Below are 17049 nucleotides of genomic sequence, written 5' to 3'. Positions count from 1 at the left end.
AACAAAACTGGATATTTAATTCTTACCTTATTCCAGGTCTGTTGTGGTTATTGATGCTCTCTGTGTGTGTGTGTGTGTGTGTGTGTGTGTGTGTGTGTGTGTGTGTGTGGTGTGTGTGTGTGTTGTGTGTGTGTGTGTGTGTGTGTGTGTGTGTGTGTGTGTGTGTGTGTGTGTGTGTGTGTGTGTGTGTGTGTGTGTGTGTGTGTGTGTGTGTGTGTGTGTGTGTGTGGTGTGTGTCTGTAGGATGGGTTGGTAAAGGCTAACATGGAGAAGCTGACTTTTTACGCCCTATCAGCTCCAGAGAAGTTGGATCGGATCGGGGCGTACCTGTCTGAGAGACTGTCCCGTGATGTAGCTAGACACCGTTATGGGTACTGAAATTTATAAGCCTGACCTGAGAATTCCCATCTTGTATTTTGTAATAAAACTCTTTTACTTTCTCCTGTTCCTCCTGCCTGTATTCAGTGTGTGTTTTTTGTCTCGTCAGGTACGTGTGTATTGCGATGGAAGCCCTCGACCAGCTGCTAATGGCCTGCCACTGTCAGAGTATCAACCTGTTTGTGGAGAGTTTCCTGAAGATGGTGCGAAAACTCCTGGAGGCTGACAAGCCCAACCTGCAAATCCTGGGAACAAATTCAGTACGTACACACTGTTGTATGGTAGTTCACTGACACAAAGGGTACAGCGCTGAACTTCAGTCACTCACTCGTCATGAGTGCAATTTCCAAAAAATGTGTCCTTATCCAGTAATCACAAATGACTGGGATAGTAAAGAAAATTCCTAAAATCTAAATTACCACTTTTTGTAACATTCTGTAAATGTGTGTAATATGTCCCTTTTCATTTTCTGTATTTAGGACACCATGTACATATAAATGTACTATGTAAAATGTACTCTATAAAATATTTATACGTATGTTTGCTGATAAACATTGCAGATGAGCCGCAAACAAACACACACACACACACACACACATCTAAATGCAATAAAGAAATGTAAATAAAATCAGACTCAATTATAGATCAAAATGAGTAATCTATGGCATTGAACATGCACCCACATACAACAGAAAATGCAGCGCTTAAACTCAATGTGACTAACCCATTTTATTTTATTTCGAATCCCCCAGAACCACCTTAGCTACTGCACACTGCAGATATCAGTCACATACAAAAGCCCCTTTTAAACTGATTTAATTCTCAGTGGCGTTTCACAGTGACCTTATTTACCTGGAAATGCTTTAGGATAGAGATGCGTTAGTCAGAACTGCACCCACATCTGTTCTCTGAAGGGTCATTTGGGTTCTGCAAAGGCCACATCACATAATAATAAGAAGGAAATGTAGGTCTGGAGTTTATGCAATTATTCATTAATAACAGATTTAGTATGCAGGCGCTAGTTTAAAATGAGTCATTAAATCATCTAAGTGACAGGGTCTCATCCATCAGTTCTCTACCATTTCTATAATAAGGCATTTTATTTTTGTTTTATTCATGGCCTCAGTGATCTTGACTCAAAATAGCCAAATCTAAAAATAACCTAAAACCTGTCAAATGATAATAGATTGGGTTCCTTTTTTAATATGAAACACTAAGTAAGACTTAGTATGTTACAGATTTGTTGTTAATGCTCACATCTAAGTATTTGAATCAGCATAAACTATTGACCTTAAAATAGTTTAATAATGTTATTAATTTAATTAATTTACTTCCATGCAGGTGAAGTCTGTTCCTCTATATGGATATTTATTATTCTTGGTTGTAGGTTTCAGAAAAGCTTATATTGTTCAGTAATGATGATGAGGTCGACCGGGGTTAATGTAGAACAAATTATTACATTAACATTTAATCTTTGTTAATACCGTCTTATGATCACCCACTAGCTGGCTCTGGTTAGAGCAGCATTTGCAGTGTTTTCAAGGAAATGGGTTTTTAACCTGATTTGACTTTGGTTTTCCTGGTTATGTAATTTATTTATTTATTTTTATTGAATTGCTCTTGTTTTCCAGTTTGTGAAGTTTGCTAACATTGAGGAGGACACTCCCTCATATCATCGCAGTTATGATTTCTTCGTGTCGCGGTTTAGCGAGATGTGCCATTCCAGCTTTGAGGACCCTGACATCCGCACCAAGTGAGAGAACACACATGTACACGTCTGACTGTGTGCAGTCGATCTAGATAGATAGATAGAACATTTAATAGAATATAACTATATACTACTGTACACCTTATTTTTAACATAAGAGCATTACCATTTGTTAGTTGAATGTTCGTGTTTACAGTTATTTTACCTATGCAAAACAGTCTGTTATGCTGCTTTATATTGCAAATTGGTATTTATCATATTAGTTTAATTTATTATCATACATAAACACACTGTTTTGTTGCACAAATATTTTCACCATTTACTGCACTTTGTTATTCTTATAGTTATTTACCTTTAGCAGAGCTAATGAATCTGAAGTCTTGCACATTCACTGAAAACTACTTATTTCCACATTGAAAAAAAAGGTGGATACACACGTTTTTCCAAACTAACTGAGTACTTCCTCATCTCAGAATCCGAATGGCTGGCATTAAAGGTCTGCAGGGAGTAGTGAGGAAGACCGTAAACGATGAGTTGCAGGCGAACATCTGGGACCCTCAGCACATGGACAAGATCGTCCCCTCGCTGCTCTTCAATCTGCAGTCTGGTGAAGGCACAGAGAGGTGAGAGTGTTGGGCTTTAACTAGTTTATAATTGACTTCTATGGGATATAAACTTGTCTTCCTCAAGGGACTCTTGGCAGCTCTCAAAGCTGAATCCTCCATTGAGCCGCATCATTTCAATTTACTAATTACATATCACACAATTGGAAATCCAGCAATATAATCTGTTACGGCCGGCTCGCAAGCCGTGACAAAGAAGGAGACAACACATTGGATTATGATCAAAAAGGACTGACATTTATTAAAGTAAGTGGAATAAAATAGGAAAAGACGAAACTAAACAAAACAAACAACTGAAAAGGGAACAAAAACGGCACGAAGAGGGGAGCGCCATCACAACTGAAGGGAACTGCTCAAATTGCCGGGGTCAGCTCCAACACAGGTGTCGCTCCTCAGTCATAATGACGTCACTCACCCAAACTCCATCCTGCAAAACAAACAGAGAAAAACTAAGCAAACCACAAAAATGACACACACTGGGTTCAATACAAATCTGTATGAAAGTATCTTTCAAACGTCTTATCCAGTAATCACCTATTATCTAGATAGGTTCAGCCATTAAAGGGATGGTTCGGAGTAATTTCAACCTAGGGTTCTTTGCAGTTCTTTAGTACTTTGTAACTTAGTAGTTTGTTACCATTCTGGGCATTATTAGTGGGGTAATTTACAAGATACAACCTTGAATCCATTAGTGCCTGCACTAAGACATTCGGCTGATATCTCTAAATAAGCTCTAACTTTAATAATGTTCGACCATATTTGGTATTTGGCTCGAGGTTATGGTGCAAAGGACCCTAGGTTGAAATTACTCCGAACCATCCCTTTAAGCCCCATCCATTTCTAGGACAAACTGCCATTCTGTATGGGTGAGAAGCAGCATCTTGCTGTCTTTGCACCTACAGTCAGATGCCTACAAGGCATCTAAAAAGAACTCCTGTTAAGTTTGACATATTATCCTATGGGACACGATTGTCCCTGCTGACTCAACTCTGAGCCAAGTGGTTGGGTGGAGGGAAACAACAAAAAAGGAGAAGAAGCCAGGAACAAGCTAGGACCGAGGTCACAATTATGTCAGCATAGCTGCAGTGATCCTGTGAATCTATAGTTTCCTTTGACTATTACCGGTAATCATATTTTAATGGACTGCTCTGCTTTAAATAAAAATTTCTGTCAAATATTAAACTCAAATATTTGTAGATAGTTTATAAAAAATGTATTATACAGTTTCATTATATTGTATTATTTATTTATTTTTGACATGAATATCATTTTTGATGCTAATATGGCAATAAAAAATAAATAAATAAGATATATGTGACTATATGATTAGGATGGCCGGTATGACCACTCATGGTATTAGTACTTTCATACAGAATCTCAGTAGCAGCATATATATCACAATATAGTTTTTTTGCTGATAATTCAACAATTATTTATATTTTGTATAACCATGTAGAAATACCATTGAGATTTTTTAATGTCTTTGAAAGAAGGCTTTAAGCTCACCAAGGCTGCATTTATTTGATCAAAAATACAGTAAAACAATAATATTGTGAAATATTATTACAATTTAAAATTTGTAAATATATATAAATGATATAGTAATTTATTCCTGTGATGGCAAAGCTACAATTTCAGCATTATTACTCCAGCCTGTCACATGATCCTTCAGAAATCATTATAATATGCTGATTTGGTGCTCAAGAAATATTTATTCTCATCAATGTTGAAAATCGATGTGCTGCAGAAGATATTTTTGTGGACAATATAATACTTTTTTAAGATTCTTTGCTGAGTAGGAAGTTCAAAAGAACAGCATTTAATATAACTTTAATTAGGGGTTTCACAGTCTTTTTTTAAATTATTTTCACACCTGTACATCATTTAAATTTTGTATTGATATGTAAAGTTGTGGCTTTTAAAACCATTATTGACCTAGAGTTACACCGCACCAAATGTGAGTGGTGTGTTGTGAGACGTCAAACTAAATCGTTGCCATTATAATCATCAAAGACCAGTCTTTGTTGATGTGCCCCCTATGCAGCCATAATTACACAGCAGGAAGAGACTTTAATTACCCCTTTTAGCTGTTTGGTTTGTGCTAATTGCCGTTTGATGTAAAGGGCAGCTGATAATTAACTTATCCGGTCAGATGTGCACATTTCAGATTGGCAGAACAGCAGCCACAGCAGTGGACTAAAACACAGTGTGTTTGTTTCTGGTAAACTAAACAGTCCAGCATCCTTCTGGATGTGTGGCGAGAGGCGTTTATCTGAAGTGAGAACAGCTTCTGCAGATTTCGACAGTCGTCATGCGGTTATATAACCGAGGGACTGTGAGCAGAGCAGCAGACTGACTGACAGCAGGGTGTGTGAGGGCAGAGGAACAGTGTGATTAATTAATGATGAGACGAACCCTGTGAGACCCAACGCTCTTTTTCTGACACAGACGGTGAAGCGCTCACAGGACGTATTCCTTTATTTATGACATATCAGCATCAGACAACATCAGAACATACTTAACATAAATTTACTTGGGAAGAAAAATATGTATGATGACTTAATATAACTCATGTGACTCTATAGCTGCTGTAGCATATTTTACTGGACTGTCCTGCTTTTTATGTTCATAGGCTATGGTTTTATTAAGAAATTTCAATAGTAGATGTTTTTTAAAATGTTGGATTTATATATAGTTCTATATTATAGTTCTAATGTTGTAATTTAAATATATTCATATATTGTATGTGTGTGTGTGTGTGTGTGTGTGTGTGTGTGTGTGTGTGTGTATATATATATTATATTATATTATATTATATTGTATTTTTAATCTGAGATTTTCATGCTTATAAATTACACATATATAAATAACACATCTTCTTAATCTCTATTTTGTCTTTTTTTCTTGTATAAAACAAAGCCCATTAGAACATATTTAATATTTTACTTTAGAACTTACTTAAGAATTACTTCAGAATTTGCTTCAGAAGCAAATTATGTATGATAATAAAACTTGTGTATCATGAATATGGCTAAGTGGAGATTTGCCAATAATAATAGAGGTCATTTTACGTTAGTCTTCAAATTACAGTATCAAAAACAGACTGTTTAATTTTAACAGTCAGAGAAAAAATTCTAAATTATGAGGTTTTTAATGCAAGAATCATTGACTAATATTAGAAAATTTGTTCATTTCCTCTTAAGGCCTGCTGTCTTATTGAATGTTTTTACTGGTGGTCTTTTCACTTTTAAACACTCATTTTGTGATTTGATATGTTGGTAGTTTTTTTTTATTCAGCTTCTTCTCCGAAACCCAAGCTCTTTTTCAATTCTCAGTTGAGAAGAGCTGAAAACTAAAAGCCTCCCTCTCTTTCTGTTTCCTGTGCAGTCGCTCTCCCTCTCCGCTGCAGGCCAGTGAGAAGGAGAAAGAAAGCCCAGCCGAGCTGACGGAGCGCTGCTTTCGGGAACTGCTGGGCCGTGCCGCTTATGGCAACATCAAGAACGCAGTCACCCCTGTGCTTATGTAAGAGATCTGCCACACATCGCGCCTGTCAGAATAGGTTATGAAATATATAGTTTTTAAGGTATAGCTGTATTCTTACATTACTTCCCAGTTAAAATTTAGTCAATTTGCTTTATAATTCTAGTCTTTTAATGTTGGCATATTGATTGAGAGTAACTCAAGAATATTTAAAACTCATCTCAGTTCTGGATTATTTATTAGTTCATAATTAATCTCACTTCGGGTGGTGTGAATCTCATTTTTCAGTCGCTTCTGGCTTCATTTCTCTAGCTCAAGCTCTCTCGGTTCTCTCACCGCAGGCATCTTGATAATCACTCTCTGTGGGAGGGCAAAACATTTGCTGTGCGCTGCTTTAAGATCATCATGTACTCCATTCAGGTGAGTTCAGTCCTTAATTGAAAAAAGAATCTAAACTTATATAAACTACTAAGAAACTTTTTTATAATTTATGTACAGCAGATCTATCATATTATATTATACGTATTATATGTATTGTATTATAGTGGTACAGAAATTACACACACACACACACACACACACACACATATATACAGTGAGGAAAATAAGTATTTGAACACCCTGCTATTTTGCAAGTTCTCCCACTCTCCCCAGGGGTCTGAAATTGTCATCGTAGGTGCATGTCCACTGTGAGAGACATAATCTAAAAAAAAAATCCAGAAATCACAATATATGATTTTTTAACTATTTATTTGTATGATACAGCTGCAAATAAGTATTTGAACACCTGTCTATCAGCTAGAATTCTGACCCTCAAAGACCTGAGGTCTGCCTTTAAAATGTCCACCTCCACTCCATTTATTATCCTAAATTAGATGCACCTGTTTGAGGTCGTTAGCTGCATAAAGACACCTGTCCACCCCATACAATCAGTAAGAATCCAACTACTAACATGGCCAAGACCAAAGAGCTGTCCAAAGACACTAGAGACAAAATTGTACACCTCCACAAGGCTGGAAAGGGCTACGGGGAAATTGCCAAGCAGCTTGGTGAAAAAAGGTCCACTGTTGGAGCAATCATTAGAAAATGGAAGAAGCTAAACATGACTGTCAATCTCCCTCGGACTGGGGCTCCATGCAAGATCTCACCTCGTGGGGTCTCAATGATCCTAAGAAAGGTGAGAAATCAGCCCAGAACTACACGAGAGGAGCTGGTCAATGACCTGAAAAGTGCTGGGACCACCGTTTCCAAGGTTACTGTTGGTAATACACTAAGACGTCATGGTTTGAAATCATGCATGGCACGGAAGGTTCCCCTGCTTAAACCAGCACATGTCAAGGCCCGTCTTAAGTTTGCCAATGACCATTTGGATGATCCAGAGGAGTCATGGGAGAAAGTCATGTGGTCAGATGAGACCAAAATAGAACTTTTTGGTCATAATTCCACTAAACGTCTTTGGAGGAAGAAGAATGATGAGTACCATCCCAAGAACACCATCCCTACTGTGAAGCATGGGGGTGGTAGCATCATGCTTTGGGGGTGTTTTTCTGCACATGGGACAGGGCGACTGCACTGTATTAAGGAGAGGATGACCGGGGCCATGTATTGCGAGATTTTGGGGAACAACCTCCTTCCCTCAGTTAGAGCATTGAAGATGGGTCGAGGCTGGGTCTTCCAACATGACAATGACCCGAAGCACACAGCCAGGATAACCAAGGAGTGGCTCTGTAAGAAGCATATCAAGGTTCTGGCGTGGCCTAGCCAGTCTCCAGACCTAAACCCAATAGAGAATCTTTGGAGGGAGCTCAGCCCAGAACCTTACTGATCTAGAGAAGATCTGTGTGGAGGAGTGGGCCAAAATCCCTCCTGCAGTGTGTGCAAACCTGGTGAAAAACTCCAGGAAACGTTTGACCTCTGTAATTGCAAACAAAGGCTACTGTACCAAATATTAACATTGATTTTCTCAGGTGTTCAAATACTTATTTGCAGCTGTATCATACAAATAAATAGTTAAAAAATCATACATTGTGATTTCTGGATATTTTTTTTTAGATTATGTCTCTCACAGTGGACATGCACCTACGATGACAATTTCAGACCCCTCCATGATTTCTAAGTGGGAGAACTTGCAAAATAGCAGGGTGTTCAAATACTTATTTTCCTCACTGTATATACATATATATATATATATATATATATATATATATATATATATATATATATATATATATATATATATATATGTGTGTGTGTGTGTGTGTATATATATATATATATATATATATATATATATATAAAAGGTTATAATAATAATATATCTTAATATATTTTATTCTTTGGGTGCTGAACAATTCACCTAAGATATTAAAAACTTTTAATCACCAAGAATACCAAAAATTGGCATTACACACTCAATATGAATGGTTTTACTTTATATTAATATGTTATCCAATTCTGTTTAGTTATGATTATTAGTGATGCAAAGATTATTCTCATTAAATCATATTTACATTTATACATTTAATTACATTTTTAATAATGATTTTTAACCTGGTCATTTAAATCTCTCTTCTTTGTCTCTCTTTCTTTCCATCCCTCCAGTCTCAGCATTCTCATCTGGTCATCCAGCAGCTCTTGGGCCATTTAGATGCCAACAGTAAGAGCTCAGCCACAGTGCGTGCTGGGATAGTGGAGGTCCTTCTGGAGGCGGCTGCCATTGCTTCCAGTGGCTCTGTTGGTAGGTGTGGATTTACAACCGGTTCAAATGAATCATGGTCATTATTATACTAAACATTAAGTGTAGCCAGTATAAAGCTCTTTGCACAGGAACAGAGTGGTGTCTTCTGAATATTTATGCACAAGCTATGACATATATCACATATTTCATGCCTGTGCTCAGTATCTGGGTCACTCTCCCCCAGACGTTAAGCTGCTCCTCTGGGAGAAGAGGTGTGACATTGCATCTGACCCAATCCATATTTCAGCCAATAATATACATTTTATAGCCAGACTCTCCTCTCTGACGTCAAGACATTGCTCACACCTAATGTCCCGTGTGAAAGCCCTGTCACACTTCTTCTGGCAGCACTGCTGCTGACCCAAGGGGGCGGCGCCACCTGCAGCTCTAAACTAACACTGAATCATTTCATCCGATTCAGTTATGTGAATCAGGTCCTTTGGACATTTTGGAGATTTAAATGACCTGGTTAAAAAAATCATTTTATTCATTTGCTTTATCACTCAGAGGTGATTCATACATTTAATAAATAAATAAATAATATAATATATAAATAATATATATAAAAAATTATTGTTGCAATTCTTTTTGATGATGCTAGTAGTGATGCATAAAGTATACTTTTTAATATGATAAATATATTTGAGTTTTTTGTCATATATATATATATATATAATATATATTTTTTTTAACTGTTCTTACCGCCCAGAAACTTTTAATCGCTTTGCATATTGTTTTGATTATTAAAAAGAGTGGGTGAAAAACAACTATTTGTTCAAAAATTGGACACTAATATCTCTAGTTGTACTGATTTAGTCTACTCTGCTTAGCTGCAGATGGCTAATGTTGAAAAGGTGGCTGCATATATTAATGTGTGTGTGTGTGTTTGTTGCTTATTTTAGGCCCCACAGTGCTGGAGGTGTTCAACACGCTGCTCCGACATCTGAGGCTCAGTGTGGATTATGAACTCACAGGATCCTACGACTGCACCAACATCGGCACCAAGATCATCAAGGAGCACGAGGAGAGACAGCTACAGGAAGCCGTCATCAGGACTATCGGTGTGTTTGTGAGCTTAATACGACAGATATTTCACGGTCTTCTCCAAGTTTCTTTTTTTCATTACTATGGTCTGTGTCTTTTGAAATAAGGCTCATTTGCAAACACGTTACCCACGTATCAGCGCTCGGAAGTGATGCTGTTCATCATGGGAAAGATCCCTATTCCAGGCATGCATTTCACACTACCCTCTACAGGCTCAGGGTGAGCACTGCAGCCACTACATACTGTTTTTTTACTAAGAAAATCCCACAAATTAATATTATTAAACATTATTGTGGTAGATAAAAGCATTTATGAGACATATGTTTTTTTTTATTTTCATACCATTGCATTTAAGTTTGTGGTAATTGTTGTTTGGCAAAAGTCTTTGCAAATCAGATTGTCTGAATTTTCTAAAAAGAACCAATTCAAACAGAATTACTGTTTTATTTGAAAGCTTGAATGTCTTCACTTTGTACATTTTCTGAGGTGAACATCATTTCTTGTGTCTGTACTGCAGGCCTGAAGGAAACCGAATGATCCAAGTCATGCTGTTGAAGTCCTTGAGACAGGTAAAGTCTACCTGCTCGATGCCTCATGAGAGAGAATTACATCATAGCAAAGATTTGATGCTGCAAAGGTAATGTTTCTCTCTTTTTTTTCTTCACTGTCCAGGTCACATGTGGTTTTCAGACGACTAACATGCTGACAGCTCTGCCCAACTCCTTTCTGGACCCATTGCTGTCGTTTGCTCTGCTAGAGGATGCAGAAATTCGGCTGCTGGTGCTGGAAATTCTGGTCAGCCTCATCGATCGCCATGATAACCTCCCCAAGTTCTCCACCATCAGGTTAGTGTATTTATTGGATTTAGGTCTAGGTGTTCTGATCATGGTGTATACACTACTGTTCAAATGTTCACAATAAGAAAATCTATTAATATATTATATATTATATAATATTATAATAAGAAATCTATTGAGACATTATAAATGTCTTTACCGTCACTTTTGATCACTTTAATGCATCCTTGCTGAATAAAAGTAATTTATTTAAAAGAATCTTCCTTTGACCTCATTCTTTTGAATGGTAATATATGCTGAAGATCTAGGAGACTCTACTGGTCAGCTTAAAATAAATGTATGTAACCATTAAACAATTTATAACAATAATTACTTGCACTTTTCAATGTCCATTGAATATTCAGTTTCAAATTTGAAAAATTTCACATTACAGGTAAATGCATTAAAACTTTTCATGCAGGCTTTACTAATTTTTCCTGTGGTTTCATGTGTCACTTTGTCCCCATGCAGTATCATCTCTGATATCTCTGTGCTTAAGCTCAAAGTGGACAAGTGCTCACGTCAAGACAACCTCTTCATGAAGAAGGTACAGCATTCGTCTATACATCACTCATCTCCCCGTTGGCATTATCACTCTGATCTTAAGTCGGTGGGTCTGCATCAGAGAATGCATGTATGTCCGAAGGGCTGATGTTGTGTTGATATCTCTGTTTTTAGCATGCACAGCATCTGTACAGACACATTTACCTGTGCAGTAAGGAGCAGAACAGTGTGCAGCCTCACTTTGAGAAGCTCTACTCACTCCTGGCCCTCATCAGCATGGAGCTGGCCAACGAAGAGGTGGTGGTGGACCTTATCCGCGTGGCGCTCGCTCTACAGGTGTGTTTACACTCCTAAAGTCCTAAAGTTTTCTGACTTTTACTATGAATATGTTTGCTCCTAAACAATGACAAAATGCACATTTAGAAGATGTATGCATTCAAAATATACAGTCTCAAATCTTAGAAAGTATTTTAGTCTGATTTGAACAACTGCACACACACAGTACGTCAGGGTCACCAAATCCAACAAGGCTGAATTAAAGGTTACCTTTACCTCACTCTCGGTCTGTCCCAATCATTATGAGTTGTTATATAGCTGTAAGATATGTTCCTGTTGTGCCCCCTACTGTACTGGCCTGAATTTGCGTTACCTTAGTTGTAAATTTGACATCTCTCTCCTCTGGCTGCCGTAATCTCTCTTTATTTATTTTAAAATCTTTTGTAAAGTCATGGAAATTCAATATTAGTTCCTTTACATAAAAACTATATTTGCAATGGTCTCCATTACCCTACTATAGTTTACATGCGAGTCCATCAAACCACAAATAAACACACAACAGGCACAACAACAACAAAAAACTAAACTATGAATCTTTGTCAGCTCTTTTACACAGTATGAAATATCTTATGGTTCTGTTCATTATCAAATTTTTATTATGAAGCCAGATATTTTTTTCATTTATTTGAAACTCAAACAGTTTTTAAATTAGAAATTCAACATCAGTTTTTTTATGTGTTTTTGAATGTTCAAAATGTAGTTTTTTATTTCATCATGACCTACGTGGTTTAACAAGGAATTCATAAAGACTTTGGTTTCAGTGTTTCTTCTCATCTTCCTGTGTTGCTTTCCATCCAGGACTTGGCACTGAGCAGTGAGGAGGCGTTACCGGTGTATAACCGCTGTGCTGTTCATGCCCTGTCCTCTGCTTACCTCAATCTCATCAGTCAGCTCACCACCGTTCCAGCGTTCTGCCAACACGTTCATGAGGTCAGTGCCATATAGATGCTGAGCACAACCTGATCTGTAGTCACTAACAGATTCTTTTTATCTTTTTTTTTTATTGCATAACAATTTTAGATTAATAAAATGTAATAACCTTTTTGCAGGTGATTGGAATGAGACAAAAAGAAATTCCTTACCTGTTACCTGAGGATGTCTTCATTGAAAACCCAACGTAAGACAAACTGTTTAATGTTTTATATTTTGTTCTATATATTTTCATCGAGGATATTCCACTAGAATATTGAGCAGAATAATTATTTTCAACATTGATCAAAATAAATGTTTCTTGAGCAACAAATCAGCATATTAGAATGAATTCTGAAGGATCATGTGACTGAAGACTATAGTATGTGTGTGTGTGTATATATATATATATATATATATATATATATATATATATATATATATATATATATATATATAAATAGTAAGTTATTTTAAATTCTAAAAATCTTATGCATATTTAAATTTATTTATTTGATTATATATTTTAATTATATATTCTAAATTATGATTTCCTTGTGCTCTGTTGATTTCCCAGGATTCCTAAGACACTGGAGAAGCTGGAAGGAGAGGTGTTGTTCCAACAGGCCAAGATCACTGAGGTTCTTGGAGGAAGTGGCTACAACACTGAACGACTAGCTACACCTTATGTCCCACAGTTTACAGGTGCATAAAGGAGCATTTTGTGCCACATCATGCATCATATAATTTCAAAAATGACCCTATTTTTTTTAATAGATACATTTTTCTTTATAAATGTCTTATTGTGTACAATTATCATTGTGCACCAATCAAATCCCAATGGATAACCTGCTCTTCATTGTTTCCTGCTGAATATTCCTTAATTCTTCTAAACACGTCTAAATGCACTGTGTGTGTCGTTCATATTGTTTTTAAGAAAACAGTGTAATTGTTGTAGATAAGCGGCTACTCAGGCTATAGCCTGGCATTTGCATTGCAAATAAACTGATTAGCTTTAGTTTGATTAGCGTTAGCCTAAAGTTATTTCTGCTTATTAGTAGCTGACTGACAGATATTGGTTGAGTAAACAGTTGATTAATTCCACCCTCTTCCCTTAGATGAAGACCGGCTGTCAAAGAGAAAGAGTGTTGGAGAAACAATATCTCTCCAGGTGGAGGTAGAGTCCAGAAACAGTCCGGAGAAAGAGGAGGTAAATGAAACCATACAACCCTTAGGGGCACATTTATGAAACTTTTTTTACTGGTTACATTTTTTTTATTGAGGACATTTTCAGAAATTTGGCATTCACATGAATAGCAAATCAAGCCAACACAAGTTTACCTACTTAAATTTAACAAGACATACAAAAATTTGTTTTGTTTTTAATATTGTGAAAATGATTAATCCTAACCTAAAAATATTTAGCATTTTTAGATTAAGAATATATAATATAATACTTTTCAAATATGATAATATATATTTTTACCTTGTTCATAGATAGTCAGATATAGCTGTCTTCTGGGGACAGCATTGTTCTGATGTATGTTTTCTTTTCCTACAGAGAACACCAGCTGAAGAAATCACTTTTGAAACACTGAAAAACGCCATCGGTGGGTTGATTTAATGAGAATTGAACTTTCTCTAAATTGTCTCTGCAGATATTTCCAGAACCTGCATGATGTAGTTGTTTGTATTATTATTGCTTTGTTAACTTCTCTATTAGCTGAACAGTGCTAAAGTGTGTATGCGTGTGTATTCTCCAGTGGACAGTGTAGGCGTGGAGGAACAGGAGAAGGAACGCAGGAGACAGGTGGTTGAGAAGTTCCAGAAGGCCCCCTTTGAGGAAATAGCTGCCCACTGTGGTGCCAGAGTGAGTTAACTAAATGTATTCCACTGTTGTCTTCTCTCACACTGATCAGCTCAATATTGTAATTTAGGGCTAATACCTGTTCTTCTGTTTCCTCACCCAGAGTGAGTTAACTATAATTTCATGAAAATGTATTCCACTGTTGTCTTCTCTCACACTGATCAGCTCAATATTGTAATTTAGGGCTAATATTTGTTCTTCTGTTTCCTCCCAGGCTTCAATGCTGCAGAGCAAACTTAATCAAATCTTTGAAATCACGATTAGGTAGGTCGCAGCATGGCTCATTTCAGACATCAGCCATCTCTGGTAAAGATGTTTGCGGTGATAAATCTTCTTATCTTTTTCGCTCTTTCTTGCTTGCAGGCCTCCTCCCAGTCCATCTGGAACCATCACATCAAGTTACGGCCAAACCCAGAGTCGCTCAGTCCCCGTTTATGAGATGAAGTTCCCGGACTTGTGCGTTTACTAGTGCAGCTCAACTCAGGATTCAGAAACCTTCAGTAGCAGCCAGAGGTGCAGAGAGCTGGAGGGTTTTAACTATTCAGTGATATTTTGATGTTATATTGCAGTAAAACTAAGAGGTCATCCCTCCTCTATCCTATAAACCTCATTACTGGATTGTCTCATTCACTGTTGGAAGAATTTGGAACATTTGGGTTCAGTTACACTGAGTTTTCCCTATATAAAAAATATTTCCCACTTATTCTTAGTTATTCTGCTCCTCCATAATAAAATCAGCTCACATAGATCTGTATTTGGGCAAGTATTGAAGCAAAATTCTCAACTGGGGCACAAAACTTATTAAGAACATGTCTGGGTTATATTTCACCCCTAAAATCAAAATAAATAAGTAAATTATATTTTAAATAAATAACATTTTAAACCCTATTTTAGGACCTTTAAGATTTATTTTGCATTGTATCATTATTTTCATGACAATTAAGCACATTTACCCCAAATTCTCATTATTGTAATTTGAAAAAAAAAAGTTTCATTGTAAGTTATGAATACATTTATTGTAGGAATATACTATGCGTATTGCAGTGCTGATTTCAATTACAAATCATTGCATTACAGTAATTCCTTATTGTAATAAAACTATAGTAAAATCACCATTGAGACTAATGAGAATTTTGAAAAACACATTACAATATTGAGACTTTTGGAGGTAAATATTTTTAATTATCATACAATAATGTCATGATGCAAAAAAATCTTAATGGTCATTAAATAGGCTTCATTTTCTTTATGATCAATATAAACACACATTGTTTTTACTGTAGAATAAATGGTGACCACATTTTGTTCAGATGCTTTTTAAAGTGGAGTTTCATAGAAAAAAAGGGGAAACTTCCCCGTATTGAAAGCTCTGATAAATTGTGACAAATCCCAAAAAAAAAAAAAAAAAACTTTGTACCAAGAGTTTAAATGCAATTAGTATCAGTGAAGTTAATTTTTTGCACAAAATATCTCTGAAATGATTTTTACTTGTTGGTGCTAATTTTTGTTTCTAGTAGTTTGAACATTTAGTGAATCAACTTTGTATTGTTTTCTTTAAACATTGGTAGCTAATGTTTATCCTGCAGTCTGTGTAGATATCTGGAGTTCGTATCACTGGAGGTGTGACGCCTGTCTTGCGTGTTAAACACTTTTGTCACTAAGTGGCGTTAAGGAGCTCTGGGAACTATTTAATTAACACTTTTTCTATTTATCTACCTAGTACCCATACTCATTTGCTTATTATCTGTAATCTGCTATGTTTTGCTTATTTTTGAGTGCTTCCGCACAGTCTTGTGGCATTGGACAGTTTTTTAAATTATTTTTATTTTGTAAACATAAGCATAATTTTTACTGTGTATATAAAGTTGCGTACAAGATCTATGAATATATGTAAATAGCTGTTTATTAGTTTTAGAATGCTCTGGTTTAGTCCTGGTTAGGTCATTGTCTGAATGAGAGCGTGTGTATTTAATTCAGTCAGTATGACACCTTCATTTTAAAAGAGTTTGCAAAATGTTTGTGATTGACTACTAGCTCAAGGGTTCAGAGGCAAATGAAGAAAAACAGTCTATCAGGAACGGCAGCATTGCCATAAATCACACTCCTGGTCAAATTTTGTGTCATTTGATTCACATTTGTCTCTCTACATAGAATATTTAAAGGATAATATACAGCCAGGGTTTATTTTGCTATTGTGACAGTCTGACTGTACATTATCCTGCTTATTACATACTGCTAATTACCATATAAATAAATATATGGATATGAAATCTATTAATTTTGAGTATAAAAAGTCCATTACAACGTAGAAAACATTCAGACTAGAAACAAGACATGCAATGCAACAATATTACTAAATTAATTTATAAATTACGTTTAATCTGCAATCCAAGTTATGTTTTTCATGGACTAGTTAGCTAACATATTTATCTGCGATGTAACAAGTCTTCCTCTATAATAAGTTCTCTCTCATCCAGCTCTTTGCGTTTCTTACCAGTTCATTGTTCTTCCACGCATTTTCTTTAAATTATTTTCTTGCGTCTATACCTGTCAAAAACGATAAACATGCCATGGTTAGATTCACTGTTTAGCGGTCATTATACAAAATTTCTCCTGTTGTCCAATAA

General features: G+C 36.2%; 1 protein-coding gene across 3 annotated transcripts in view; it reads left to right on the top strand.

Annotated features, from left to right (window-relative positions):
- The window catches only part of efr3bb (EFR3 homolog Bb), a 36999-nt gene extending 20698 nt beyond the window's left edge, over positions 1-16301 (top strand). For all 3 annotated transcript variants that reach the window (XM_079888232.1, XM_079888234.1, XM_079888233.1), the window contains 21 exons: positions 244-371; positions 488-638; positions 2010-2131; positions 2560-2709; positions 6097-6231; positions 6531-6609; positions 8791-8926; positions 9829-9987; positions 10078-10189; positions 10488-10539; positions 10643-10815; positions 11278-11353; positions 11485-11646; positions 12445-12576; positions 12696-12763; positions 13133-13260; positions 13674-13765; positions 14117-14165; positions 14319-14425; positions 14637-14686; positions 14786-16301. In XM_079888232.1, coding sequence (XP_079744358.1) covers positions 265-371; positions 488-638; positions 2010-2131; positions 2560-2709; positions 6097-6231; positions 6531-6609; positions 8791-8926; positions 9829-9987; positions 10078-10189; positions 10488-10539; positions 10643-10815; positions 11278-11353; positions 11485-11646; positions 12445-12576; positions 12696-12763; positions 13133-13260; positions 13674-13765; positions 14117-14165; positions 14319-14425; positions 14637-14686; positions 14786-14891 — 2346 coding nt within the window. In that variant the 5' untranslated portion in view covers positions 244-264 and the 3' untranslated portion in view covers positions 14892-16301. The remainder of the gene's footprint in view (positions 1-243; positions 372-487; positions 639-2009; positions 2132-2559; positions 2710-6096; positions 6232-6530; positions 6610-8790; positions 8927-9828; positions 9988-10077; positions 10190-10487; positions 10540-10642; positions 10816-11277; positions 11354-11484; positions 11647-12444; positions 12577-12695; positions 12764-13132; positions 13261-13673; positions 13766-14116; positions 14166-14318; positions 14426-14636; positions 14687-14785) is intronic.
- The last annotated feature ends 748 nt before the right edge of the window (positions 16302-17049 follow it).

This window comes from Squalius cephalus (genome assembly GCF_949319135.1).
Source record: "Squalius cephalus genome assembly, chromosome: 12".
In the NCBI taxonomy this organism is placed as follows: domain Eukaryota; kingdom Metazoa; phylum Chordata; class Actinopteri; order Cypriniformes; family Leuciscidae; genus Squalius; species Squalius cephalus.
Note: the sequence above shows the minus strand (reverse complement) of the source record. Positions and strands in the feature narration are given on the sequence as shown.